The 27,851-nt window shown below is 45.3% G+C and overlaps 1 protein-coding gene across 1 annotated transcript; it reads right to left on the bottom strand.

The window, feature by feature from the left end:
* Nucleotides 1-159: 159 nt before the first annotated feature.
* On the bottom strand, nt 160-27,767 carry Simc1 (SUMO interacting motifs containing 1). The gene is made up of 10 exons (XM_021646421.2): nt 27,528-27,767; nt 17,381-19,252; nt 15,163-15,395; nt 14,474-14,543; nt 11,365-11,519; nt 8,681-8,839; nt 7,020-7,148; nt 4,699-4,855; nt 4,283-4,367; nt 160-667 (listed from the first exon to the last, which is right to left on the bottom strand). The coding sequence occupies exons 1-10, from the start codon at nt 27,654-27,656 to the stop codon at nt 417-419; spliced, it is 3,240 nt and encodes a 1,079-aa protein (XP_021502096.2). The 5' UTR covers nt 27,657-27,767; the 3' UTR covers nt 160-416.
* Nucleotides 27,768-27,851: the final 84 nt, after the last annotated feature.

The raw sequence follows: 27,851 nt of genomic DNA, 5'->3' as shown, positions 1-27,851 counted from the left end.
AAAAAGTCTAATATAGAATGTGCTCTATTCAGGAAAAACTAATGTCTTTCCAGAAACAGGCCGCCAGTACCTTGAGCGGTGTAACACTGATGGAGACGGTTCACAGAAGGGGTCTTTCACATCTTGAGTGGAAATGCTGGACATATAGTGCACATCGTATTGTCTGTTTCAAAAGCATAGATAAATAATTTAATAAAAAATATATACACCTTGTATATTTAAGCCATATTTGAATAGGCTAGGTAACGATTATAAAAAAAAAAAAGATATATACTGAAGAGTTATAAACTTATTACAACCTACAGATAAACAGTTTAGGTTTGGTCCTGTGACATCCCTAACTGCTGCTCACACTTCAGAGCTTCGGGGAGCTGGCCAGGCAGGAGGTCTTCTCGGTGCTTAGAAGCCTGGTTGCCTCAGGGCTGTGGGGTAGGCTCTGTGTCGGGGTTCAAGTCAGCAGCGTAGAAAAGCAGCAGCTTCAGCAAATGCACTTTGTCTTGGAGCTGTGGGACCAGAGGTTCTCCCAGTATGTGGACCAGGCGGCTGCGGAAGGCCTCAATCTGCTTCTCCACATCCACCACCGTGATGTCATCTCCTTGCTGAGGTTTGGGCTTAATTCTTTTGATGATTAAGTCTTTGCGATCAATCACTGAACTCCGGAGGTGCTCTGTAAGAGGGAAGGAGCCAAACAGATCTGCTTTTTACTCCCTGGGATCTAAAAGCTCAAGTCCAGTTTTATAAGGAAGGCCTAGTGCTAGCTACTAGGGGACAAGTCAAAAGGTCATGTTGAGTTACTGTGAGAACCCATTTCCAGATCTGTGTTCTTGCCTCACTGATTGTCAAGAAAAAACTACTGTGCTTGGTATGGTGGCAGTTCTCTGGAAGAGGAATAAGTGGTCTTACCTGTTGAGCAATCTCTTCAAGAAACTATATACTGAAAATATTTCAGTTTTTTTCAGTGGACTTAATAACTCTATACTAAATAAAAGTATTTTGTGATAACCACTTAAGAGTTAATTTTATTTTTACTACTTATTTAGTGTGTTTTTATACCTTTCATAGAGGGTGCTAAGAATGCACACACCTGTACCTGTTCTGGGCCTGACAATGCACCCACTGACATTTAGTTACAAGGACTGGGCACAGTGCAGTGGTAAAGCGCGCGTCGGGCATGAAGAGGCCTGCGCTCACTTGTTAGCCTCACCACCTCAACCCCTGGAGTTTAGTTGTAAGGTTGAAGCAGAAAAGACCCAGCCAGGCAGGCAGGCTGAAATGAAGCTAACGGTGATGGAATAGTTACTACTTTCCCTCATATGAGAATAATTCTAAGTTACACAGCACCAGAATTGTAGAGAAGAGAACCTAGAAACATGTAATCCAGGATTTAGGAGGTTGAGGCAGAATAGCTGTGAGTTCAGTGCCAGCATGGACAGACAAAGAGAAAGAAAGGGAGAGCTAAAAAAAAAAAAAAAAAAGTCCTGCACAGCCTTCTTGGTCTTAGGTCTAAGCAGGCCTATGAGGTCTCTTTCTATGTAACATCACTGAGTTAGTCCACCGCATCACAATCAAGGGCAAGTAAAACTTCTTCGTTATACTGGGCAGTGGTGATGCACTCTGGGAGGGAGAGGCAGGCGGATCACTGAGTTCAAGGCTAACCTGGTCTACAAAGCGAGTCCAGGACAGCCAGGGCTATTCAGAGAAACCATGTCTTGAAAAACAAAATAAGAATCACCAACTCTCACAACAGGGCCCTTCACTTTTGAGGGGCTAGGGCTGGGAGCCACGGGCTTGCCTGTGCTGGAGGGTGCTCTCCCAGTGAGCCTCAGCCCTCCAGTACCACCTTTTTCTAATTTAGGACCCTGTTGAGGATCACGAGTTACCTTTCTTCTTAGGAACAGTGCTTTTGAAAAGTACAGGTCATTCATTTATAAGCGGTTTCTTCTTGGCAAGTTCTTAATGTCAAACTGACACTAGCTAGTCATTTGCAAGGAAATGATAAAAGTTGATAAAATGCCTCTCAAAGACTGGCCTGGAGGCAAGCCCATAAGGCATTTTCTTTAGTGATCACTGTGGGTGATACCATTCCTGGGCAGGTGAAGTTGGTGCTGGGTATTGTAAGAGAGCAAGCTGAAGCCAGGTATAGTGGTGCACACCTTTAATCCCAGCACTCAGGAGGCAGACTCAGTGAGTTCAGGGTTAGCCTGGTCTACGAAGCAAGTTCTAGGACACCCAGGGCTGTTACATAGAGAAAATATCTTGAAAACAAAACAAAACAAAAAAAGGAAAAGAAAAGAAAGCAGTGGAGCAAGCTGGGAGACATGCCAGCTGGCAGCATTTCTCCATAGCCTCTGCTTTGATTGCTGCTTCCCAGTCACCCTGGTGACCAGCTGTGGTGTGGAAGCAGAAGGGATAAACCCTTTCCTCCCCAAATTGCTTTTGGCCATGGAGTTTTCCCCGACTAGAACAGCTATCAGTCTGGGTTTGTGGGCTCCTTCCTTGAGACTGGAGCAAGGTCATAAGCTTTGGCAAGAACTCCACGTGAGGCTCTGTCCTCAGTGCTACATGTCCAGGGGAGAGGCCCTGTCTTTTCCTTTCTGAGGTTCCTATGTTTGTCAGCCATGACAGTATGCCTGTAAACCCAGCACCTGGGAACTTGACGCAGGAAAGTCTTAAGTTCATGCCAGTCTGGCCTGAATAGTAAGTTCCAGATCATCTTGAAGTACAAATCAAAGTCTCACCTCAAGAAACAAACAAAAGGGCTGGAGAGATGGCTCAGTGGTTAAGAGCACTGTCTGCTCTTCCAGAGGACCTGAATTATATTCCCAGCAACTACATGGTGGCTCACAACCATCTATATGGGATCTGATGCCCTCTTCTGGCATCCAGGCATACATGTAGATAGAGCACTCATTCGTAAAATAAATAAATAAAATCTTAAAAACAAAAACAAAAAATAAAAACCCCTATGTGCTTAGTAATTTAACTTCTTTAGTGACATACATCCCAAGCTGGCCTTCTTGCTAAGCAGCCAAGGGTGACTCTGAATTTCTGATTTTCCTGCCTCCACCTGAGTGCTAGTTTATGTGGTCCGGAGCTGAACCCAGGGCTTAGAAAGCCCTCAACTGACTGCGCTACAGTCTAAGCCTTTCTAATGATTAACTTGCCAGTTCCTCTGCTTTACTAAGGTCCTCAATGAACCCTGCCTAATAAAATCACTCTCAGTTGACAGTTATTCTGCATGACCCTTGCCAACACGTGCCTCCTGCATGCCACCAACTCTCCCAGCAACCCCAAAGAGAACTCTCATATGCTTTAAGGCCTCCCTCTCCCTGTCTGCAGTAGTGGGAACTGAACCCAGAGACTTGTGCATTCAAGGCAAATGCTCTACCCTTGAGCTACAGCCCCAGCCATTTTAAGGCCCCTCACATCTTTTGCAGGAACACGTCCACCTTGCTGCAGAAAGGCTCTGTGTTGTCTTTTGCTCAGACCTGTTTATAATGCTGCTAATCTATAAACAACAGCTGCTAACGTGCTACCTGATCCCACAAAGGTGTTAGCAGAAGCCAGGACTCTCCTGATGTGGTTCTGCTTATCTACACAACCTCATGACTAGGAAGACCGTTGTATTATCAGCAGCTGTAACAAAGTCTTCAGCAGGGTGAAGCACACCTCTGATCACAGCGCTCGGGAAGCAGAGGCAGGAGGATTTCTATGAGTTTGAGGTCTACAGAGCTAGTTCTACGACAGCCAGGGCTACAAAGAGAAAACGTCTCAAAAAACAAAACAAAACAAAACAAAAAACAACAAAAAAACCCCAGAAACAAAAAAGAAAGTTTTCATATCACCACAGTGATTCCAGCTATGTTTAAAAGTTTCATTTTGCCATTTATTTATTTATTTATTTATTTATTTATTTATTTATTTATTTTCTTCAAGGCAGTGTTCCCCTTGGCTGTCCTGGAACTCACTCTGTAGACCAGGGTGGCCTTAAACTGAGAAATCTAATCCACCTGACTCTGCCTCCCAAGTGCTGGGATTAAAGGGGTGTTCCAACACTGCCTGGCTTGTTATTATTTTTTAAAAAGCAGTTAATTTTCCAGATTGTATTATTATTTTTAAGATATGCTATTGCTATGTAGGCTTCAACTCCTCATCCTGCTGCCTCAGCTTCCTGGGTGCTGGGATTACAGGCAGGTGTCAGCTTTACTTAGGTGAACAAGTGAGGATTATCTGAGAAGCTGTCCTGTGATAATGTCCACTGCTGTGAGCAAATGCTCCTTACCTCTCAGCACATGCTGATAGCTGGACAACAGGAACTGCAGATGCTCAACCAGCTCATCCCAGGTCTGCCACTGGGTTTTATCTGACTGCAGAGACAGTAAAATCAGTGGATAAATAAATGCTTCCTCAGGTAAATTCCCTGCTAAAGGGCTGAGAGACAGTGCAGGTTAAGAGCACTGGCTGCTCTTCCAAGTCCTGAGTTCAATTCCCAGCAACCAATGGTGACTCACAACCATCTATAATGAGAATGTGGTGCCCTCTTCTGGTGTGCAGGTGTACATGCAGACAGAACATTGTATAAAAAATAAATAAAACTTAAAAAAAAAAAAATCCCCATTAAAGCAGTTTCCAAATCTCTCACACAATGCCCAAACAGCAGGCTGAGGGGAAAGTAATGTGAAGCAGAAAGGAGTGTACCTGACACTTGAGCAGTGACGTGGAGTTGTTCAGAAAATAGAGGGCCTGGGCCAGAGACAAGGGGAGGCGGGTGGGTGTCTCACAGCTGTGCAGGAAGATGATCTCTAACACTTTGCAGCGCAGAAGGTGGCTTTCCATGGTAGTGAAGAACATCTCCCTGTGGAGAAGATGGGGTAAGCACAGTGCACTCAAAGAACACACAGCACAGTTTGCCCTGAACGTTCTAAGAACAGAGGTCTACAAAGCCACAATGCTTCAAGACGGAACTGGATTTATCCATAAATCAGTAACTTCCAGGATAATGGATCAGCCTTTGACTTTTGCAAGGCCAAAGCCAGGTATCCTGGCACACACCTATAACCCCATGCAGGAGGATAGTGAGCCCGAGGGCAGCCAGCTGGGGACTGCACCCCAGCCCCGTGCTTCAGGACACCCTATCTCAGCTCTACCATTGAGATGTACCCTCATCTCATCACAGATAATGCGCTCAAGGGAAGCAGAGCATCTCTAAAATATATAAAGTATTTAGTAACCAGGAATTGTATTCGGCAAAACACTTCACAAATGAAGGTGAAATTAAAAAGTCAAGATGAATAAAATGGGAGCAAGCCAGCTGTGGTGGCACACTTAATCCAGCACTGTGGAGGCAGGTGGATCTCTGTGAGTTCGAGGCCAGCCTGGTCTACAGAGCAGTTCCAGGACAGCCAGGCCAAAGAGACCACCCCCCCCCCCAAAAAAAAAAAAAAAAAAAAGACAATGTAGCCAGGTTGATACGCCTACCTGGCCTTCTCAGTGCTTAGATCACAGGCTTCAAATACTAGGCCCAGCTCTCATTTTTTCCCCCTTTTGGTTTTTTGAGGTTTTCTCTGTGAAGCTCTGGCTGTCCTGGACTCACTGTGTAGACCAGGCTGGCCTCGAACTCACAAAGATCCTCCTGCCTCTGCCTCCCCGAGTGCTGAAATTATAGGTGAGCACCACCAAGCTTGGCTCTCATAATCTCTTTAATAGAAAATATTTTGGTCTTTAAATTTTTTACTATTTCGATAGGTTATAAATGGTATGTCAGTGTATTATTATTATTGTTGTTGTTTTTTCAAGACAGGGTTTCTCTGTGTAGCCCTGGCTGTCCTGGAACTTACTCTGTAGACCAGGCTGGCCTCGAACTCAAGAGATCCACCTGCTGCTGACTCCCGAGTGCTGCAATTAAAGGTGTGCTAGTTTTTACTTTTTAAAAGATACGAGTGAAGTTAAACATTACAGGAAATAAAATTACAGACACCATCCTTTGTAGACAGAGATGGAAAAATCTTAACAAATATTAGCAACAAGAATCCATCAACATATTAAAAGGACAGCAAGCAACCAAGCAGGGTTTTGGTCCCTCAAATGTAAGGCTAATTAAACTTGAAGAAATTTATTAACATAATTCACTAATCTAGAGAATAAAGAGGAAACTTATGATTATCTCGATAGAAGCTAAAATCCTCAGCACTTGTTTGTTCTTTAGAAAAATCCCAGTCAAGCAGAAATGGCTGAGCAGATGCTTTCGGCCACCGTACATGTACTGCCCCAGACCAAACGGCTCCTCTGTGGTGAGGAGCAGGCGAGGATGTCTGCTCTCGCCAGTCCTCTAGCTCTCTACTTGGGAGTCTTGTTGTATTGAGGCAAAAGGAATGGGCAAAAGTCATACAGGTTAGAAGGATGTCAAACCCCCTGTACAGACAACATAACTGCGTATGTAATAAAAAGGGCTAAGAGAACTACAAAGAGATTTAAAAAATCTGAGGAGATGAGGTGAATTTGTCAAGATTTTATTTTATTTTTGTTTTTTATTTTTATTTTGTTTTTTATTTTTATTTTTGTTTTTATTTTTGAGACAGGGTTTCTCTGTGTAGTCCTGGCTCTTCTGGAACTCACAGAGATCAGCCTGCTTCTGCATCCCAGAGTTCTGGGATTACAGGCATGTGCCACCATGCCTGCCCAATTCTTTCTTTCCTTTTCAGTTACAGGCTGTACTTTTTCTCTCTTGAAGTTCTATATGTGGCAGGCAGAAACTTAAAATAAAAAAAAAGTTAATTTAAGAAAAAATGACTTATATAGTTCTCTTTCTGCCTTTGTTTTGTTTTGTTTTTTGAGACATGGTTTCTCTGTGTAGCCTTCTTTGTCCTGGACTCTCCTTGTAGACCAGGCTGGCCTCGAACTCACAGAGATCTGCCTGCCTCTGCCTACCTCACTGCTGGGAATACAGGTATGAGCCCCCCCCAGCTTAGTTCTTTTTAATGGAGAAACCAAGCAAAACAAAGCGATCAAATGCAACTTACCTCTGACTCCTCTCGGGGATGTCGAGCACAAACCCAAACATCATCTCTGCTATTTTGTTGGAGCTGCAGGTCGGTGTCCTGTCCACCTCTACAGCCATGGACAGCATCCTCTGCAGCTGACACACAACCCTGGGCCAGAGTACAGGGCACAAGTGAATGGGAACCTTGGTGAGAGGCCTACTGAAGCCGGGGAAGGCCCCGCCATAGACTGCAGAGGCGCAGACCTCTGATTCTGGCACTCAAAAGGCAGAGGCAGGGAGGCCAGCCTGGTCTACATAGTGAGCTTTAAGTCAGCCAGTTACATGGTGAGACTTTGTCTCAAAAACAAACAAACAAACAAACAAACAAACAAAAACCCCAAGCAAACAACAACAGAACAGAGACTGAGGGTCATCAAAACACACACCAGGCCCAGGAGAACAATCAAGCCATTAGCTTGCTTTCACTGAGGAATTCATCCACCTGAATCCTTTTGCCAGATCCTAGATCAATCTTCCAGAATCTAAGGGTGAGCTACTCAAGATGCTTTCAAATTAAAGCACAACCATATGATCCTAAGGGTCTAGAGAACTGTAAAGACCATCTCTGCCATAACTTCCCTAGTGTGTAAATGAATAAACAGGTCCAAAGCAACTAACATTATTTTAATTTCTTTGTTATAGAAGAAGACATGCATTTGTCACTTAATTTGTAATAATTTTAATCACTTTACTTTTATGTATTAATTACTTCTATACAAGCCTCGTGTTCTCGCAGAGCTCTAGATTTCCTGCAGCTCTAGCCTTCCTACAGAAGCCTCTGAGCCACACGTGGTCACTGAGAACTGAGCCAGGGTCCTCTGGAAGAGCAGCCAGTGCTCTTAACTGCTGAGCCATTTCTGCGGCCCCATTGTGTAAATTAAGGGGCTAAGAGAAAAGCCAGATTGCATAAGTCAGCTGGGAGAGGAGTTTGAGCCAGAACAGTTGAATTGAACCAGCTAGCCCAGGGCTCAGAAAGATCAAGAAAGGGTGAGCTTATTCAGAGGAATTCTCAGAGGCTGAAAACATTCTAGGGCCAGGTTAGATGGTATGGAGGCTAGAAGCTTCCAGAACTAGGCCTAGGTTAGCAGATGGAGGGAGAACGTCTCTGAGACAACAATGGAAACAGGTGAATAAAAGTTCCATTTACAGACAGGGTTTCTGGGAAAGAAGCAGGAGGTGAGAAGATTTTCGCCTACAAGACGGACTATGAGAAAGAGGTAACCGAGCCACAGGGCAGAACATAGCTTAATATAAAGGGGACAGTTAGGAGCTAGTTAGGAACAAGAGTAAGCTAAGGCCTAAAGCTATTATATATAAATAGAACTCTCTGTGTCATTATTCAGAGCTGGGGCAGGCAGTCCCTATGGCTTTAGAGAGGAAGTTCTAAACCAGAACTTGAAGGTGAGGAGGCTTAGCAGTGAGCCTGTGTGCAGCTGCTCCTCTTTCCTTCGGATGGATCTAGGTCCTAATGTATGCCACGCAAGTATTCTACATCATTACACTCTTAGCCCAGCTAAGCATTGTATGAGAATCGGACGATGTTATAAGAGTTGGTAGTTTGGGGCAAGCTGTTGGGACTGGCCCTGTTCGTTGGACACCAAACCCTCAAAGCCCTGGCGACAACTCTTTGCCTGCTCTTACAGCTGGTTGGTGTTCCTGGTCAGGTTCGGCTGGGGAGACAGGTGGTCACCGGTAGCTCTGAAGACCCCTGTTCCTGCAGAGGTCTGGGCTGCATCTGGGGGGGCGGGCGGCACTAGTTCATTTTCAGTCACTGCTTTGACCAGCCACTTGATAACATCTCTGCAATACAGAAGCGGTAAGAAGGAAGGTATGTACTGCTGCTGTGAGGACAGTGTGCAGGCCTGCATACCTACAGTGGGCTCCCAGACTAGGGGAGTCCTCCAAAGGCAACAAGAGGACCATTGGGTAATTTTCAGTATTAAACAAGTCTAACAAAAACCACACAGTAAACTGAAGCATGGTTATAAATGCTAACTGAAATAACATTTTCTTTTTCTTCTTTTGTGGTTCTGGAGACTGAGCCTAGGACCTTGTGCGTGCATGGTAGCCAAGCATTCCACCACTGGGCTGTACCTCTAGCCCTGAGCACTTTCCTAGAAGTTATACAGTAGGTACATTTTATCACTGCTGTGGCAAACAGAAACACCTCAGGGCAGGAAGAATTTATTTCAGCTCAGTTTTAGAGGGTTCAGTCAATGGTTGCCTGGACCCATGCAGTCAGGCACAACATCCTGGTAATGGGAGCAACGTGGGGAAGGCTGTTCTTCACTTCTTAGTGGATAAAAAACAGAGACATGGGGAATGTAGAAAGTGGCCAGCATGAGCTATAATACCCTGGACAGCCCCCACCCTGTGACCTATACCTCCCCAATTAGGCCAACACCTCCAAAGAATGTGTATTGTGAATTCATCAAGGACCTAACACATTCATTAGGGCAGAGGCCCCAAGGTCTATCTCTGGAAACACTGTGCTTTACTAATCCAGACATCAAACTTGGCTACCATAAATTACTATGGAAACGCTGCTTTCTGAGCAGCAGCACTGCTAGCCAGGTGGAAAGTGGGACTAGATGACCGGGAGGTCTTCTGAGCTCTCCACCACATGCATCATCATCAGAGGAGGGAACTAGGTCTTGGAGGAGGTGCAGTGCACTCATACTTTACACAGGGCTCAGGCTCCACCAGGAAGGCACAAACATCTCATATGGTTAAAATTTATTTTGATGATTATTGATTACTTAAGTAACCAGGATTTTAAAAAAGCTGTATTGAATACATACACCTAATTATTTCCCTCCTAAAACCACAGCAACACTAGAGAAAATAAAACTGTGAAGTACTGAGCTGGGTGTCTGGCACACACCTTTAACACCAGCATCTGGAGGCAGACCTTAGAGTCTGAGGCTAGCCTGTACTACACAGTAAGTTCCAGCCAGCCAGGGATACTTAAAGAGACTATGTTTCAAAAACCAAAAACAAAGAAATCAAGAGGCCAAAATAACTAAAACCTCATTCCCCTGCCAAAGGCAACTTGGGAAAAACAGATGACAATTATAAAAGATGAGAGATGTGTGGTTCCAGATTTTAAAAGGGGACTATTATATGCTTGTTTTGAATAGAAATAAAACAAGGTAGGGTGACCCCATGAAAAAGCATATTTTCCAGAAACTAAGGATTATTTTCACCCTAAACTGGCCAGGATGCTGAGCACAATTCGTGAGGCATGACTGTAGACCTACACCAGCAGAGCCCTTTCCAAACAGCTTAATACTCCTTGTCTTTTGTTTTGTTTGTTGTTGTTTTCCCTGTGTAGCCCTGGCTATCCTGGAACTTGCTTTGTAGACCAAGCTGGCCTCGAACTCTGAAATCCGTCTACTTCTGCCTTCCGAGAGCTGGGATTAAAGGAATGAGCCACCACTGCCCAGCTTTGCTTCAGATATCTTAGCAGCACTCTGGCAGCTAGAAAACAATTTCTTCAAAGTTCTGCACAAAATTTATTTCTAAATATGTAAACTAAACTAAAAATATTTAGTCTACTTATTAGTCAATACATGAGAGAAAAAGTTATTAGCAGACATATGAGATCTCAAAACTTTTACTTTCCATGTAATCTTCAGAATAGAGTCTACTTGGTCAATTCAGAGAGGTTTCTTTTGATTCTTCACAGTTTTTGGTATTTATCCGTTTATGGTATATGGTGATGAGGAGAATCTCAGCCTCTTATAGTCGCTGGGCTCACCCTGCGCACCCGAGAAACAGGTAGCTGTGTCTGGGAGGGTGCTCCCCAAAACAATTAGGCCTCGTGCAGGCTGCAGTGCTGCACGTCTGTGATCCCAGCGTTTGAGCAGGCAGAAGCAGGCACATCTCTGAGCATTCTAGGGCAGCCTGGTCTACAAAGCAAGTCCAGGACAACAACAACAACAAAAACCCAAAAAACAATTAGGCTTCACAATTATGGAAGGTCTTCTCTATTGAATGGTCCAATCTGCTGAAGAACACAAACTCTGAGCAGGCTACTGAGAGATGGTAAGGCTGAGGCAGGCAAGCCTTAGCTGGACAAGCGGCTCACTGGGGATGCAGCCTTGGGGCCATAAGCTGCATTGGCCCCTTCCTTTCCCTGATCTCCCTTGCTTCATGGCAGCCATGAGCTGAAAGCTCTGGTCCTGTCACGACAGATCAAACCTCTGAAACTGTGAACTGAAATCCTCTTTCCTTGACACCTTTTCACACAGCTGTAGCAGCGACAATAAGCTAAGACCCTGGCCTTGGCCTGTCGTTCTCGTCATGTTCTAGTAGCTGATTACCTGACGTTGTGGGGCTGTTTGTCACAGGACAGAACAGTGTTGGCGATGGACTGCTGTAGGTGCTGGCGCTGTCTCCTCAAGATCTGTTGGAAGTCATCTTCCAGGGTCTGCACTACATAGCGCAGAAAGAGGACTCGTCCCGGCAGAGTTTGTCCCTGTGAAGAAAGTCAGCAAGTTTGTCTGTATCAAAGAAACATGTGTGGACGACAGCAGGTATGCTGAGTCAGCACAATAGCAGCGACCTATGAGTTTTCCACAGTGGCTGTACCATTTGCAATTTCACCAGCAACAATTCACTCACTTATTTCTTCACATTCTTGCCTTAACATTTGTGGTAAAAGGACAGGCATCATTGCATGCCTTTAATCCCAGCACTAAGGAGGCAGAGGCAGGCAGATCTCTGTGACTTTGAGGCTAGCCTGGTTACAATACAACCACACCCGTTTTACCTGTGTGCTGGGGATTTGTCCTAGCATGCCCTTCCTCATGCTTGCACAGTAAGTGCTCTGACCTGCTAGGCATCTTCCCAGCCTTGTGCACTATACTTAAAAAACCTTTTTGTGTTGGACAGTGGTGGTGCACACCTTTAGTCCAAGCACTCAGGAGGCAGAGGCAGGATTTCTGAGTTCAGTTCAAGGTCAGCCTGGTCTACAGAGTGAGTTCCAGGACAGCCAGGGCTACACAGAGAAACCTTGTTTTGAAAAAAAATATTATGCTTGCCAGAGGACAATCCACGGAAGTCAGTTTTCCTTCTGCCAGCAAATTAAACTCAGGCTGTCACCAACTTTCTTTACCTGGTGGGCCATGCTGGTCCTCATATGCCATACTTTAAATATATCTTTTAGCATGCCATGATTTTTATGTGGCAGTTAAAGGTCAAAGGATAAAAGCCTGGTATGGTGTAACTGTCTTCCCCCAAGTGGCTTGTCCCTGTTTCTCCTCAGAACTCATGATCTCTTGCCCCTTGTATCTGCCTGTGGAGCTGCAGGCACTGTGGGTAGTTCTAGCACACTGATACTACAGCCTGTTTTTAAAACACTCTATTGTTTCTGCCCATGCTCTAACATAGACAGGACAAAGACCAATCTCTTGAACAGCCTGACAAACTGGCACACGTGGAGGATGGTAAATTTGTCTCTAGGAAGGAACTGGAGACTGAATGGATTCTTTCTGGATATAGCTTGTTACCCTGAGAAAGGGGAAGTACCTGGGCATGGCAAACATTACAAAATTGCTGCCTTTATTGATAGATATTGTCATGGTCATGAGTGAGACTGTACCTGCAGCTACTCAGGTTTCTGGAACTCTCATGTGCTATGTGGTGGCTTGAATAAGATGTCCCCCATGTCTCGGGCATGTGAGTACTTGATCCCCAATTGGTAGCTGTCTGGGAAGGATTGGGGGCAGGGCCCTGGGGTGGGCTCTGAGGTTCCAAAAGCTCTTACCTAGATCAAGATATAAGCTACCAGATGTTTCTGCAGTCACGACTGCTCCCCCATCATGGACTCTAATCCCCTGGAACTGTAAGTCACTTGTATTGTATAAGAGTTTTGATGTCCTTATGTCTTTTTGTTGTTGTTGTTTTGAGACAGGATTTCTCTGTTTTAGCCCTGGCTACCCTGGAACTCACCAGGCTGGCCTCAAACTCACAGAGATCCACCTGCCTCTGCCTCCCAAGTGCTAGGATTATGTCTTAAGCTTTGTTGTGCACATGGGATTTGAGTTAATTATCAACTGTTTTCCAAACTGTTCTGTAGTTACATGTGCCTAAAATAAACTACCTAGTGTCAGACTCTTGAAGTTTGAACCAAGACCAGCTACTTATTGAGTAGGGCTGAATCTAATTTCCTGCTTGTCTCCCCTGGACTGATACTCTGCAGGGCTTGATATCTGCAGAGACTTCCTCACCGACTGTGACAATGACTATGAGTTTTTTGTTTTTGTTTTTTAATTTTTGTTTTTTTGTTTTGATGAATGTGGAGGACTGTGGGACATTGGACTCAAGAGTTTTCTGAGAGGAACAATATTTGCAACTAGGCCAGAGACTAATCTTGTGATATTTTGGCAAAGAACATGGCTGCCTTCTGACCTTATCCTAAGAACTTGCCCGAGGTTAAACTGAGAAGCATTTGACTAATTTCCTTGACTAATTCCAGAGAGCCTACTACTGATTCTGTGTTGTGGGTATTAGTAATCTCTCTTATTCAGGTCTCCAATGATGGAAGGCAGGTGGGGCAGAAAGAATACAAGATGTACACTTTGAGAAGACAGGCATCCAGGAAATGTAAATGCTAGACCAAGCCTGTGCTGAAAGGGATAAAGAGAGTAAGAGAGCCTGACCCACATCACAATAGAGGGCCGCTCTCCCGGAAAGACCCCATCCAAGTAAGCCCCCAGTATCTGAAAAGAAAAGGGATGAGGAATTTTCTGTTCCTAAAAAGAAACAACTAGAGCTGCGGCAAATGTGACTCAAGGGGGACAGAGTCCATCCCAAGCAAGACAGAATATGGAAAATTTCTGGATTACTAAGTGTGTAGCATTTGCTTTTGTTTAATTCTTTAGACATTTTGCCTACTGTAGTGTTCCCAAGTATAGCAGTTGACAGCTCCACGTAATGATTTCAGCAGATACCCACTCACCATCGGTACTGGGCTTGTTCATAGCTCTCAGCAATTATATTGCATTTCTGAGTGGTGCTATACTGTAAAGATTTCCCTCTCCCTGGCCATGATGGTCTCTCCCACGTGTGTTCTAGCTCATGGCTGTACATAACACGCTAATGTTTTCCTCAGATCATGCTTCCCCTGTTTTCATAGCTAAGGAGCAGAACTTTCTCTACTTATTTACTAGCATTTTATTTTTATGTCTCTGCAGTACTGGGATTGCACTCAGGACCACATGCACGGTAGCAAGTATTCCACCATTGAGCTGTGTCACTAACCCTTTCAATAATATTTTTAATTTGATCTCAAGTAGAGAAGACATGAACACAAGTTGTCTTCTGATGTCCACACACACCACGGGGCTCTCAAATACACTCACACTCCACCCACACACAGATGTAATTTAAAAATTCCTCTGCAAGATATATCCTCATGATTTGTGTTACCTCTTCCTCCATGACATAGGTGAGCAGTTTCCAGTCCCACTCCACTGTCTTGGCATTGGCTGGGTGCAGCCTGAAAGTCAAGTGGCATATTAGAATTCTGGAAAATGCAGTGGCACAAGGGACAGGGCCTGGAAGGTGGCAGGAGAAAAGGCCTCTTCTCATCCTAAGTGCCCTGGCCCACCCTCCAGTACCACATCTCAACCTGGACCAGCTCACAGCCAGCAAGCTTTACCTGCCAGGACTGCATGAAGCATGTCATTTGTTGAGCTCAACCACAATATCCTATTCTTCAACTCACTGTCATTGTCTCAAAAATGGTCTCATATGTCATGTCATGCCAATTATAATACAACTCAGTTTCAGAATTGTGTAACTATGGAAGCTGATTTTCCAACTCAAAGTACTATAAAAATCTGAAGCTAAAGACCACAGAACCAAGGCAGGGTTGAAAACTGGGTCCCAGAAGCCATTTATAAAAACAGTATCAAGTAACATTCCCAGGCTTCTAGTAAAAATAAATCATTAAATTCTTTTCCTGGCAATTGAAGCCAGTTGATTGGGTTTCCTGCCACTTGCAGTTAAAACTATTAAGTAAGCTCCCAGGTCAGCTGAATAAAGCTTGGATGGGAAGCTGTGCCGGAGTCTAGGTTCCCTAGAAGCCTTGAGCAAACAGCTGTGACGAGTCATACTGTTGAATTTTCATGAGAAGCATGTAGGCCTCCTTGAGGACATCCACAGTCTCGGAGCCACTGAGCAGGATTTTCTGGATGATGTGAGCCACAATCTCCCTGGGTGGGTAATGCTGGGGAGAGACGAAGTCCATGAGAAACTGCACAGTCCCCAGAGGGAAGTTCTCTTCAATTGTGTTTGTCACCATTCTTAGTCTCCGGTGAGGGATGGGCTCTAATTTCTGACCCTTGCTCTGTAGAGACAAAGAGATAGACAGGCATCAGGGCGGGCTCTACATACCCTGTAAGAGGCTCTGCGACAGGGTGAAGACAGCAAAGTTTTCTTTGCACTTGAAATATTTTATCAGAGAGAGGTAAGAAAGCTCTACTTTAAAAACCAACCAACAAACAAACTCTTAATGACGTGGGGCAGTTACAGGACAGAAATTCTACACACAACATGACCTCACCCATATTAACATGTAACAGAAAAGAAAATGCCAAATTGCCAAGGGCAGTCTGAGATGGGTGTTAAGTTTCTGATCCTCCTGCCTGCATCTTCTATGTGCTAGGGTTATGGGCACAAGAGGCTAAGGGTAGGGACAAAGGTATATTAGATACTTTAATCAGATACGATTTGGGCATATCATATTGCTAAAAGAATGAAGACCACCTTCTTCCCCCGCCCCTGGTTTTTTTCCTTTTTGAGAAGGTATCCATATCCCGGGTTGATATGGAATTTACTATGTTTGCAGCAGAGACTGGCCTTAACCTCCTGGTCCTCCTGCCTCCGGCTCCCAAGGACTAGAATCACAGGCATGTACCACTATGGTTTTTAACCATTACATTCTATAAACAAAACCAATAACAAATACTTATGTTAAAAAATCCTAATTACTAAAAAAATTAAAATGATCACATATAAAAAAGGCAATTGGGCCAGGTGCAGTGGCTTCCACCTATAATCCTAGTGCTCAGGGAGGCAGGCGCAGGTGGATCTGTGAGTTCGAGGCCAGTCAGGTCTACAAGGTCCAGGACAACCAGGGCTACACAGAGAAACCCTGTCTCAAAAAACCAAAAACTAAAAAGGCAATTGGGAAGGGAATACATGGAACTATTTATAATAAATGCCTCCTGATAGCACTATGGGTGACTTTAAACACATTAAATAATCACCTTTTAAAAGAGATTTATTTTTCTTTTGAATTTTATGTGAGCATGTGTGTCTGGGTGTGGAGTTTGTGCATGAGTGTCATCCAGATGCAGAAGAGAACAGTGGGTGCTTTGGAGCTGAAATTACCGACGGTCATGACCCAACCTATGGGGGTGCTGGGGACTGAGCTTGGGTCCCCTGGGAAAGCGGCAGGCACTATTAAGCACTGAACTCCCTTTCCAGCCCTGCCTGACTGGCTTTTAAAAATCACATCTTGTTTGTGTATTCATGTATTTATCTGTGTGTGGCTATAGCACAAGTGTACGCCACAAATGCGAGGGTCACGGGACAGTTGGTGGGAGTCAGTTCTCTACTCCAACCACGTGGGTCTGAGCCACAGAAAACAAGTTGCCAGGCTCGGTAGTGAGGGCCTTTACTGAGCCACTCTGCTAGCCTGCCTGACTTCTGGCTTTTGAACTACTTTAAACAAATTTTAAGGCTGAGGGTGAGGTTTCAGATAACAAAAAGGTTTCATGCTGTGAGACTCTAACATTTTTGTCCATATATATCTAATTTAGTTCTCACAGGTCCATTGAGACGAATGGGAAATGGTATCCTTATTCAAGATTTAAAATTAAAATTTTACTCAACTCTCTTCTTCTAGACATCCATACCAGGAATGATTTTAGGCAGTCAAGTGACAAGAGTCTTCTCATTGTGATGTGGGAACTATATGGGCCTCAGGAAGAAGGAGAAAGGAATGCAAGAGTCTGACAAAGGCCAACAACAAATCAGACCAAGCATGCTCTTTATACACGCTACCTCATTTGGTGGCCCTGTGAGGTGTGTCTTTACCTCTCCTTTACACAGGAGGCCAAGGCTCAAAGAGAAGGGAGACTTGCACAGTGCTGGTTAAGTGTGGGTTGAGATCTGGTCACAGATCTGACTGCCCCCTCAAGTGGGGGAAAGATGACAAGTGTCTGTGTTTAACCCATTCTCTAATCCATGGACTCTGAGTCCCAGTAATCTTATCGAAGGCCTATGGGAAGGGACATGACCCCAAGAGGAGCAAGGAAGTTCGCTTACCTCCCGTGTGTCTTTGTCTGGGATCAAGGTCTGGAAGAAGAGATGATGGACTGGAGGTCGTAAGAAGTATTTCAGTCTATGCAGGCAAGGTCTACTGTATACCCCAACGTGTGCTATTTGTCCTGGTGTCTGGGAAGACCCAGGGTTGGCAAGCTGTGGCAGTGATCTCTCTTTTTTGGCCGAGCTGTCTGTGACAGAGAGCCAAGGAACTTTTTCTACAGAAACATCAGACTGTGAAGACAGTGGGCTAGAAGAGCAACCTGGAGAGGACGGAGCTGAGCTATCTATCAGAGCATCACGACTCTGTACGACATCTGGGGAAGACTTTGGCCTGTCTCTCGCAAAGTCCACTAACTCTGGTGGTGAGCACGACACATCTCCTGGTAAGTGTGCTATGTCTACAAGTAGCTGTGACATACTGCCTGGTGACTGCAATGCACTGATAGGTGACGGTGGCACACCTGGTGACTGTCTCACACCTCCTGATGGTGGTGGCACACCTGGTGACTGTCTCACACCTCCTGATGGTGGTGGCACACCTAATGACTCTATCACATCTCCTGATAGTGGTGGCACACCTAATGACTCTATCACACCTCCTGATGGTGGTGGCACACCTAATGACTCTATCACACCTCCTGATGGTGGTGGCATACCTCGTGACTCTATCACACCTCCTGATGGTGGTGGCACACTTGGTGACTCTATCACACCTCCTGATGGTGGTGGCACACCTAATGACTCTATCACACCTCCTGATGGTGGTGGCACACCTCGTGACTCTATCACACCTCCTGAGGATGGTGGCACACTTGGTGACTGCATCTCTCCTGATGGTGGTGGCACACTTGGTGACTGTATCACACCTCCTCCAGGTGATCCCATCATGCCTCCTGCTGGCTGCGTCACACCTCCCGGTGGCTGCATCACTCCTGGCGACTGGGGCACACCTCCCAGCAATGGTGGCACACCCTGCAGCGACTGCAGCACGTCTTGCAGTGACAGCGGCATGTCTTGTAGTGACCATGACATGTCTTGCAGTTGTGTCACATCTTGTGGGTATGACAGGTTTTGCGGTCGGCCCGGAACATCCTGAGGTAGGCCTCGAGTGTCTTGGGGTGGGTATAGTGGGTGTTGAGGGTGCCATGACAAGTCTTGAGGTGTGCTTGGCATATTCTGCCGAGAGCACAGCACATCTTGAGTGGAACATGGCACTTCTTGAGGTGGATGAGGCAAAGCCTGGAGTTGGCACTGCACAGTTTGTGATGGGCACAACAAAGCCTGTGGTGGGCATGAGGAAGCTCGTGGGGGGCATGGTGAAGCTCTTAGTGGGCATGATAAGGCCTGCAGTTGGCACAGCAAGCCTTGTGGTTGGCAAGGCACATCCTGCTGTGGGCATGGCAAAGAGGCCCTCTGATTGCTGCTGCTGTTATTGCTTGTGGAGGAGAAGGAGCGAACCTCTGCAGAGAGCTGCAGGCTGGTCAAGAAGCTGATGTCGCCTTTGTAGGCCATCGAGCTGCAGTTTGGTTCTGGTGGGTAAACAGAGTCCTGGCTGGCAGATGTAGGGGGTCGAGAACCTTCAAACATGTTGTCTTCCAACAAATCCAAGTCCACGGGGTCATTGTTAATGAGTCTCTGTGCTGCAGGCTGAGTGCCTCGGTCTCCAGGGGCTTCCACTGCCTCTTTGCCTGAGAGACCAGTACATGTCTGAACACTGGCTGGCTCCTTCTGAGAGGAAGCCACAGGTTCTAAAGTCAAATCAAGAGTGGCAATAGGCCTATTTTCTTCCTCACTTCTTGTCAGATCAATCACACAGAATCCATTACGATCTTTTGCCCTTGTTCTGGTTTCTCTAGTTAAGTCAATGAAGTCCTGTTAAAGATGGAGAAGAGAAGGGTAAGAGAGGGCACAGAAACTCTACTTGAGAAGACTGAGGGTTTAGCTTTTAACGATGTCACTTTACTTTCTCATTTCCCTGACATTTCTATATATAGTTGCAGTGCTAGTGATTGAACCCAGGGTCTTGTGCCCGCTACATAAATGTTCTGCCTCTGAGCTATTTCTATACATCATTTATAACACAAGTATGAGTTTATTTTCATTAGCGAACAGGTTGCTAGTCAATTTCTATAGATTCATAAATTATCCAAATGCCAAATGTGAGAATGTGATGGGATCCAAGAAAGACATGTGAGTAGAGAAAATTCCATCCTTCACAAACAAAAAGCAACTTTTTCTTGGAAAAACAAATTCCCAGGATAATCTGCAACAGAAGCTAAGCAAGATGAGAGTTAACGTGAGGACCTGAGATCCAAGAACACGCCGAGTGTTGGTCACTGCATGCGGGACTCCCAGAGTCTTGGTTTCACCACAGGTGGCTCTCAAGGACGGATATATGATTAGGAGATTTACTGAGAAAAATAATCGAAAGCACACTCTTAAAGGGAGAAAAGTAGGCAACTTAGCTGGGTAGTTGAGTTTTTAAGGGCTGGAGAGGAATCTTCTATTAATTTTAATCATATTTGAGTGTAAATTTTTCTGGAAATTGGGAGGTCACTTTGGGAATCAGATGAGAGGTTTGACTAAACACAGAATGTTTAGAATTAAAATGTTGATTGGAAAGGCAGCATCCATGTGAAAGTATAGCTATACTGGAATACTAAGAGGATGATGGAATACTAGGAGGATGATGGGGCCCCCAGGTCTCAGACCTCCCTCAGAACACAGTGAACACCCCTTTCAGGGCACAGCCAACTATAGTGGCAGGATGCTGTGCAGTGTAGATCTGGATGAAGCTATAACTGTCAGGTTAAATTTACATCCAGTGGGCTGGAGAGATGCACTGCTACTCTTTTGCAGGGCTGGGTTAAATCCCAGCATCCATAGTGTGGCTTACAAGCAACTGTAACTCCAGACCCGGGAGACCGGATGCCCTCTTCTGGTCTCCATAGGCATAAGACACATCCCTGATACACCCACATAAACACAGGTAAAACACTCATAATGTATAAAATAAAAATATTTACATCCCATTATCCTGCCTCCCTGACTACTCGTCATTTTTTCTATGATTAAATTTCAAAATAATACTGTAAGACAGCACTGCCTTCTCACATACATGCAAAAATTAGTTTTTAGGGCCCAGGTTATTTATCTGAGTATAATACAGCTAAGCAGTAGGGATAGACATTTAAATCCACTCTGTCTGCCTTTCCTGTTAAGGGTCCAGGGATGTATAACTTTTTCCAATATGTAACCAGCTTTATTGTTTTTAGTGTTTTTTGTTTGTTTTGTTTTGGGACAGAATCTCACTTTGTAGCTTTGGCTAGCTAGTCTGGAATTCACTATGTAGACCAGGCTAGCCTTGAAATTACATGCCTCCATTTGCTTCTACCTCAGGAATGCTGGGATTACAGACATGCACTGCTAGGCCTGGCCTGGAATCAGCATTCAAAGAGATTGTTTTTTTATAAAAGCACGGGATATAAAGCAACAGCGTGAGCTGTAACTAATGGAAAACCACTAGCCCTTGTTCCCATTCCTCAGTAGGTTACGGATCGATTTACAAAGCCTGATGATGCCAGACAGGGGTACTGTCACCAACCTTTGTGCCATGGGCTTGGAATAACACTGTGGTAGGCTCCAGGTGTCTTCTCACCCGGCTGAGTATCATCACTATTGGTATATTATGGTCTGGCAAGGCCGTCTGTTGCCACCATAACTAGCATGCTATTTCTCTCTTTTAAATGTTACCATTGTTAGTTAGCTAGCATACGAAGTGTTTCACTAGGATACTTTTACACATATTCTTATACTTTGTTCTCCTTTGCCTTGATGGTCATGGACTGCTTTCTTCATTTTCCCTACTCCTTGCTGGTTGCCCTTCTTTCCTTGACAGTCCTCCTGCTCTCATGCTGTTTCTCTCGATGTGACGGTCACCACTGTCAACAGATTCAAAGACATGGAGTTCTGAGTGAGCCAAGCAAGAATCTGATGTGTACCTGGTCCTAGAATAGGAAGTGTTCAGCAAATGGAAAGCCTCAGTCTCGAGGGAAGAGCCTGACAGCATCAGCGCCTTTGATGATAATCAACAGCAGCTAAACATACAGAGCTGAAAGTCTGCTCCAAAGGCCTGAATTTAACTCATCTCCCACAGCCAACTGCTAAAACGCAGCATCACCAGATTGGGGCTATATCCCAGTGGTAGAACTCTTGCCTAGTTTGCAAAAGGCTGTGGATTCAATCCCCAGCAACATACTCAGACACAACACGATATCACTCCCGTTTTTCAACAACCATCAGTTTGATACCAATTTCAGTATTAAAGGCAAATGCCTAACAAGATTCACAGGGTCTTCATCTCAAGCCTGTGACTTCCTTCTAGTCTTTCCCTGATCATATGATAGATCCCTAAATGAGCTAAATTTCTCGATTCTGCTGTTTTTTTTTTTAAACCTGCAATGACTATGATCGCTTTTTTTTTTTTTTTGACTTTCTATTTCTTTTGAATTCTCCTTTGCTTTTCGAGCTATTCATCCTTTAATTATATTTTCAGTGGCTGATCTGGGTAGTATATTCTAGAAATCCAGTATGTATTAGTATGCTTAGAAAAATGTAAATTACTTAGGGTAAAAATATAAGAACCTTATAAAATAATGTTTACCTTGTTCCTCACCCATTTTTTTTAAAAAAGATTGATTTACTCAAGATGTATAGTGTTCTCCTTTGCATGTATGCCTGCATGCCAGAAGAGGGCACCAGATCTCATTACAGATGGTTGTGAGTCATCATGTGGTTGCTGGGACTTCTGGAAAAGCAATCAGTGCTCTTCTGATCCAGTCTTTAGCCCCTTCTCACCCATTTTTTTTTTTTGTGTGTGTGTGTGTGTGATAAATAGTTGTAAGCACTTATATACTAATTTAAATCTGTCCATGTGTGAGCTCAATGTATTACTCTGTAGGAGGCACAGAGGTCTTTGTGTTGTAGGGGAATCTGGAATGTTAAGCACACAAGGTTGTCCTTCGAGGAAAGGCAAAACCTGTTTTCCACCCAGAAGGCTGGAGTGGATATGCTTTCTAGCCTGGTGATCTTTGCACTTTCTGTGTGGCCAAGTACTTTCCAGCACTGGACCCTCCTCTGTAGACGGACTCTTGTATATTGTATGGACGCAACACCTGTTAATTAAAAACCTCTAGCCTATGGCTGAGGAAGGACATAGGTGGGACATCTGGCAGGCAGAAGGGATTCTGGGATAGAGCCAGGTACATGGCATTCAGCTGCCAAGATGTGAAAAGGAAGGATGCGTGGTGCCTGAGCGCAGGTAATCACCAAGTGGCAGAACGTAGATTAGTGTAAGTGGGTTACTTTAAGTTCTGAACTAGCTGGAGATGAGCCCAGCGATGCTGCCCGGGTTTCTGTGTAACACTTAGTGAGTCCCAGGAGTGGTTATTCTAGGAGCTTATGGGAAGGGAGGCAACCCCCTCCTACTACACTCCACCAGACCCTCCTCATAAACTTGTTTTCTCAGTCAGTCTATAGAAGCTATCTTATGGAAGGAACCACATGGACTTTATAAGAAGTCTTGACGGAGTCCATCTGAGCTGTAGCCAGTTGACTTTGTTCCTCAGAGAGCCTTAGAAATGCTTTGCTGTGCACTCGGGATTGAGACGGCCATCACAAGCATGCTTTTCACCAGACTGTGCTGTGCTTAAGGAGCCCACTTGGGGTCAGACTCCCAAAGTTTGAGTCAACATGGCCACTGACTCATGTTACACTGAGCTCCCTTCTGGCCTCCCACAGCTTTCACTCTGCTGCCCAGGAAGGTCAGAGACCCCCCCCCCCAGTACTCTACTACTTTTTTGTGGGGGACAGGTTTTATATCCAAACCTGGACTCTAATTTGTGGCACTCCTCCTGTCTCAGCTCTCTTGTAATAAATAGACGTTTATTACTACATTTTTCCAAGCAAGTTATTGTTACAGAAACTATTTCTAATTAAAAAACAAAACAAAACAACAACAAAAAACCCCAACCTATTTCTTCCCTTAAAAAAAAAATGTGCATTGGAGTTTTGCCTGCACATGTCTTGCATGAGTATGTCAAATCCCCTGGAACTGGAGTTACAAAAACAGTTCTGAGCTGCCATGTGGGTGCCGGGAATTAACTCAGGCCCACTGGAAAAGCAGGTAATGCTCTTAACTACAGAGCCATCTCTCCAGCCCCTATTTCTTAAAGTGCTAGTTTTAAACCATATATTTAGAATTTCTGATGATCTTCATTTCTTTGTGGGAACACATATTTCTATTTACTGTCATTTCTTTTCAGCCTAAATATCTTGCAGTGCAGGGGTACTACTGAAAAGTTCAGATAATTTAAAAAACATTTATTTTGCTCTTACTCTCAGAGAGTAATTCTATAAACAAAGTTCTAAACTGGAAAGTTTCTTCCATTGTTTGAACAGGTCAATCCAAGACTTTTGGCTTTCACAATTATAAGATGTGAACTGTTTTGTATGTGTAACATGTAATTTTTCTCTGTACATACAAAAAAGGAGTTTTCTTTGTTTATTCTACTATGTCTTATTTTTTGGGTCTGTACATTAATCCTATCCCCAATCAAATTTGGTAAATTTCATCAATTGTTTTTTAAAATTTTTTTCTCTAATCTGTCCCTATTCTTGGTTTTTTTTTTTTTTTTTTTTTTTTTTTTTTGTTTGTTTTTTAATTTTTGTTATTTGGAGACAGGGTTTGTGTTGCTTGGCTGTTCTGGACTGGACCCCCAACAGCTGCCAGTCCTTGTCCTTTTAGGAGTTCACTTCATATCACCTTGCTATATAGTTACTGAGTTTTGCTCACTCTTCCTGCTCACTGTGTTTTGGAACTTGGTAATTTCTATTCCTCTGTCTTGAACTTCCCTGTTTGTCACTGTTTTCCAATTTTCTGATGAGTTCATTTAGTATATTTAAGAAGAAAAAAATTTCAGAGCTGGGCAGTGGTGGCACATGCCTTTAATCCCAGCACTCAGGAGGCAGAGGCAGGTGGACCTCTGTGAGTTCGCTAGCCTGTCTACACAGTAGTGAGTTTCAGAAACTCTGTCTTTCTCACGCCCAGTCCTTCAGCAGACAGCCTGCTGCTGCGGGCCCTGCGCCTCAACTGGATCACTCCAGTTTCCTCTCATTGCTTTATCCCAGCCCCCAACTCCAGCAGGCACTCCCTGGAACATGCAGGCATCTCCAGCCAGGGAAGCAGCCCCAACTGCAGCAGAGAGCAGAAGATAGCAGAAGATGGAAAGAGCTCCTATGCTCATGGACCAGTAGGATTCAGTGCACCTACAGATTCAGTGCAGTCCCCATCAAAATCCTAACACAATTCTTTACAGACCTTAAAAGGACAATTCTCAATTTCATATGGAAAAACAAAAATATGTACCCAGGATAGATGAAACAATCCTGAAGAATAATAAAAGAACCGCTGGAGGTCTCACCATTCTTAACTTCAAGTTGTACTACAGAGCTACAGTGATGCAAATGGCATGGCACTAGCACAGAAACAAGACACAGTTGAACAACGGAATCGAACTGAAGACCCAGATGTAAATCCACACACCTATGGATACCTGATTTTTATTAAAGAAGCCAGAAATACATACTGGAAAAAAGGCATTAACATATGGTGCTGATCAAGTTGGACAACTGCATGTAGAATAGTCCAAACAGATCTATTCATACTGAACCACCCTGCACAAAACTCAACTCCAAATGGATCAAAGATCTCAATGTACAATGAGAGCCAGGCATGGTGGTGCACGCCTTTACTCCCGGCACTCAAGAGAGGCAGAGGCAGAGGCAGGTGGATCCCTGTGAGTTTGAGGCTAGCCTGGTCTACAAAGTGAGTCCAGGACAGCCAAGCTACAGAGAGAAACCCTATCTCAAAATGCCAAAACCAAACCAAACCATAAAAACTCCAACCCAATTTTAAAAAGGGGCAGCATGTACTCCATGGTAAGGAACTTGGCCTATGGACGTCCCATCAAAGTCTTCAATAGCAAGAGCAAAACAGACCCAGTGGAGTCATTTATGCCAGAACAACATGAGGCTGGTAAATTACTGCATGCCAGGATCACTCCTGTATACAGGGAGCACCAACACCAACAAAAGACCTATAATCTAAATAGAGTAGAGATGTTCAAACACCTAGAATGAACAGATTTTAAAAAGTTACTAGAGCCTCATAGTTGGGGATACATCCCAGTTTGTATCCCCAAACTGGGATGTATCCCCAGACTTGGGGACCTATGTTTGATCCCTAGCACCCCATAAACCAAGTACAGTCATGCACCCTTGTAATCTTAATAGGAGGGTGGAAGAGAGAGAATCATAAGTCAAGGTCATCCTCAGCTACACAGCAAATTTCAGGGTAGCCTGAGCTATAGAAGACCCTGTCTCAAAAGAAAAAAAAAATGGTACCACCCCATTAGAAAAGAATTAGACACTTAAATACATTTGTACATACATGTAGGGAATTTTTTTGTAGTAATATGCACGCACGCACGCACACACTCACCTGTAGCTCTCCAGACAGTGGCAAGTCATTACTTATAATTCTATAATCTTTGCCTGTACTTAAAATTATGTTCATAATCCAAAGTGGTTTATAATTCAAATTTTCCAAAGATTGTGGACCTTAAGAACAACAAGGTTTCATTTTAGAGTGATGTAAAGGATTTATTAGCTATGATGGTAGTACAATTCAAGGTATTTTATGGATGAATCATAGTACAATAAAGGTGCTATTAAATGATAAACTAGCATAAAGGTATTATTTACAAGCCAGATAATACAAAAATGCAAAATTTAGTTCCTTTCCTAAGAGGGACAACACCTACTGTGCTTGCCAGTTTTATATCAACTTGTCACAAGCTACAATGATCGGATAGAAAGGAACTTCTCTCACATTTTCTCATTTCAGTTGAGAAAAGGCCTCCTAAGATGGGGCTGTAAGCAAGCCTGTAGGGCATCTTCTTAATGAGTGGTTGATGGGGAGGGCCCAGCCCATTGTGGAGGGTGCCATCCCTGGACTGGTGGTCCTGGGTTCTGTAAAAAAACAGGCTGAGCAAGCAAGACAGAAAGCATCACTCCTCCGTGGCCTCTGCGTAACTGCCTCCAGGTGCCAGCCCTGGCTGAGTTCCTGTCCTGACGAGCAGCGATGTGGAAGTGTAAACTAAATCAACCCTTTCCTCCACAAGTTGCTTTCGGTCATGGTGTTTCCTCCCAGCAACAGAAACCTTAAGACACCTACCTTTGGGTGTAGGAAACCCCTCCAACTTCCCAAAAGCAACCTAGAATGAATGAGCACTCACAGAGTGATTTACAGGCTTAAGCAGTAGCTGACCTTGATGTAAGACACATGTTAAAAAGAAGGGAGAATGAATGACCCCGGGACTAACCTCAGCCACAGCATCTGGAGTTGGGGTTCACTAAATTTCTGTGGAGGGTTCTAGAAAGGCAGAGACCACAAATCTTTTTATTAACCACTTCAGGAACAAGGACAAAGATAAAGGACCTGGAGGAAAAACAAAGGTGCGAGTGCCCCGCCCCCGGGCTTTGTATGTGATTCGCGTTTGCAAAGCAAAATAGACCGTCCTTCCCCACAACTCAGAAATCGGGCCGCTGGCTGGGGAGCTAGGCCCCGGAGCGCAGCCGCCACCGTGCCAAGGGCGGCGCTTCGCTCGCTCGCAGCCCGGGCTCCTGTTACCTCCCAGTACACATCTGTGCCCATCAGAAGCCAAACAATTACGCGCTCCCGCGCGCCCGCCTCGAGGTCCGGGTGGCGGCTGCGGCCTGACCAGGACCCCCACCTCCTCCCGCTCGCCAAGGCTCTGGGGCCACGCCGGGCCGGAGGCCGCTGCTCCGCAGCTCGCACTGGTGCACAGCGCGTCGCCCATGTGCTCGGCCCGCTCCGCGGCACAGTCCCGCGGGGGTCCGGGCGGGCCAGCCCGCGGCCTGCCCTGCCGGAGGCGCCGCCGCGCTCCTCGAGGCCGGAGGCCGCCGAAGGCGGGAAGACGCGGCAGCGGCGGGCCGGGGTCGCCACGCCGAGGCCCCGAGGGGACGCCCGGCCGCCGTCGGGCGCGGCGAGCGGCAGCGGACTCACCACGGTTCGGCGGGGCAGCGCGCCGGGGGTCCGCGACAGGGCCCGGCGCAGCCTCCGCGCCCTGCCCGAGCGGGTCCCGGCCGAACTCTCGGAGCCGCTGTCGTCGGAGATCACGATAAAGTCCTCCATGGCTACGGCCCCGGCCGAGCCACGCGCGAGCAGCCAGCGACCCCGGCGACGGAGACTTCGGTTCCAGCGGGCTGGAGCCACTGCAGCGACCGCGGCGGCCGACACCGGGGTTAATACCCCCGCCGGCCCCGCCCCTCCATTGCCCCGCCCCCGAGCCCCGCCCACCGCGGGCGGCCGCGCGCGCGGGGCTCTTTC

Source organism: Meriones unguiculatus, chromosome 19 (assembly GCF_030254825.1).
Source record: "Meriones unguiculatus strain TT.TT164.6M chromosome 19, Bangor_MerUng_6.1, whole genome shotgun sequence".
NCBI lineage: Eukaryota > Metazoa > Chordata > Mammalia > Rodentia > Muridae > Meriones > Meriones unguiculatus.
This window is presented reverse-complemented; position numbering and strand designations above follow the sequence as displayed.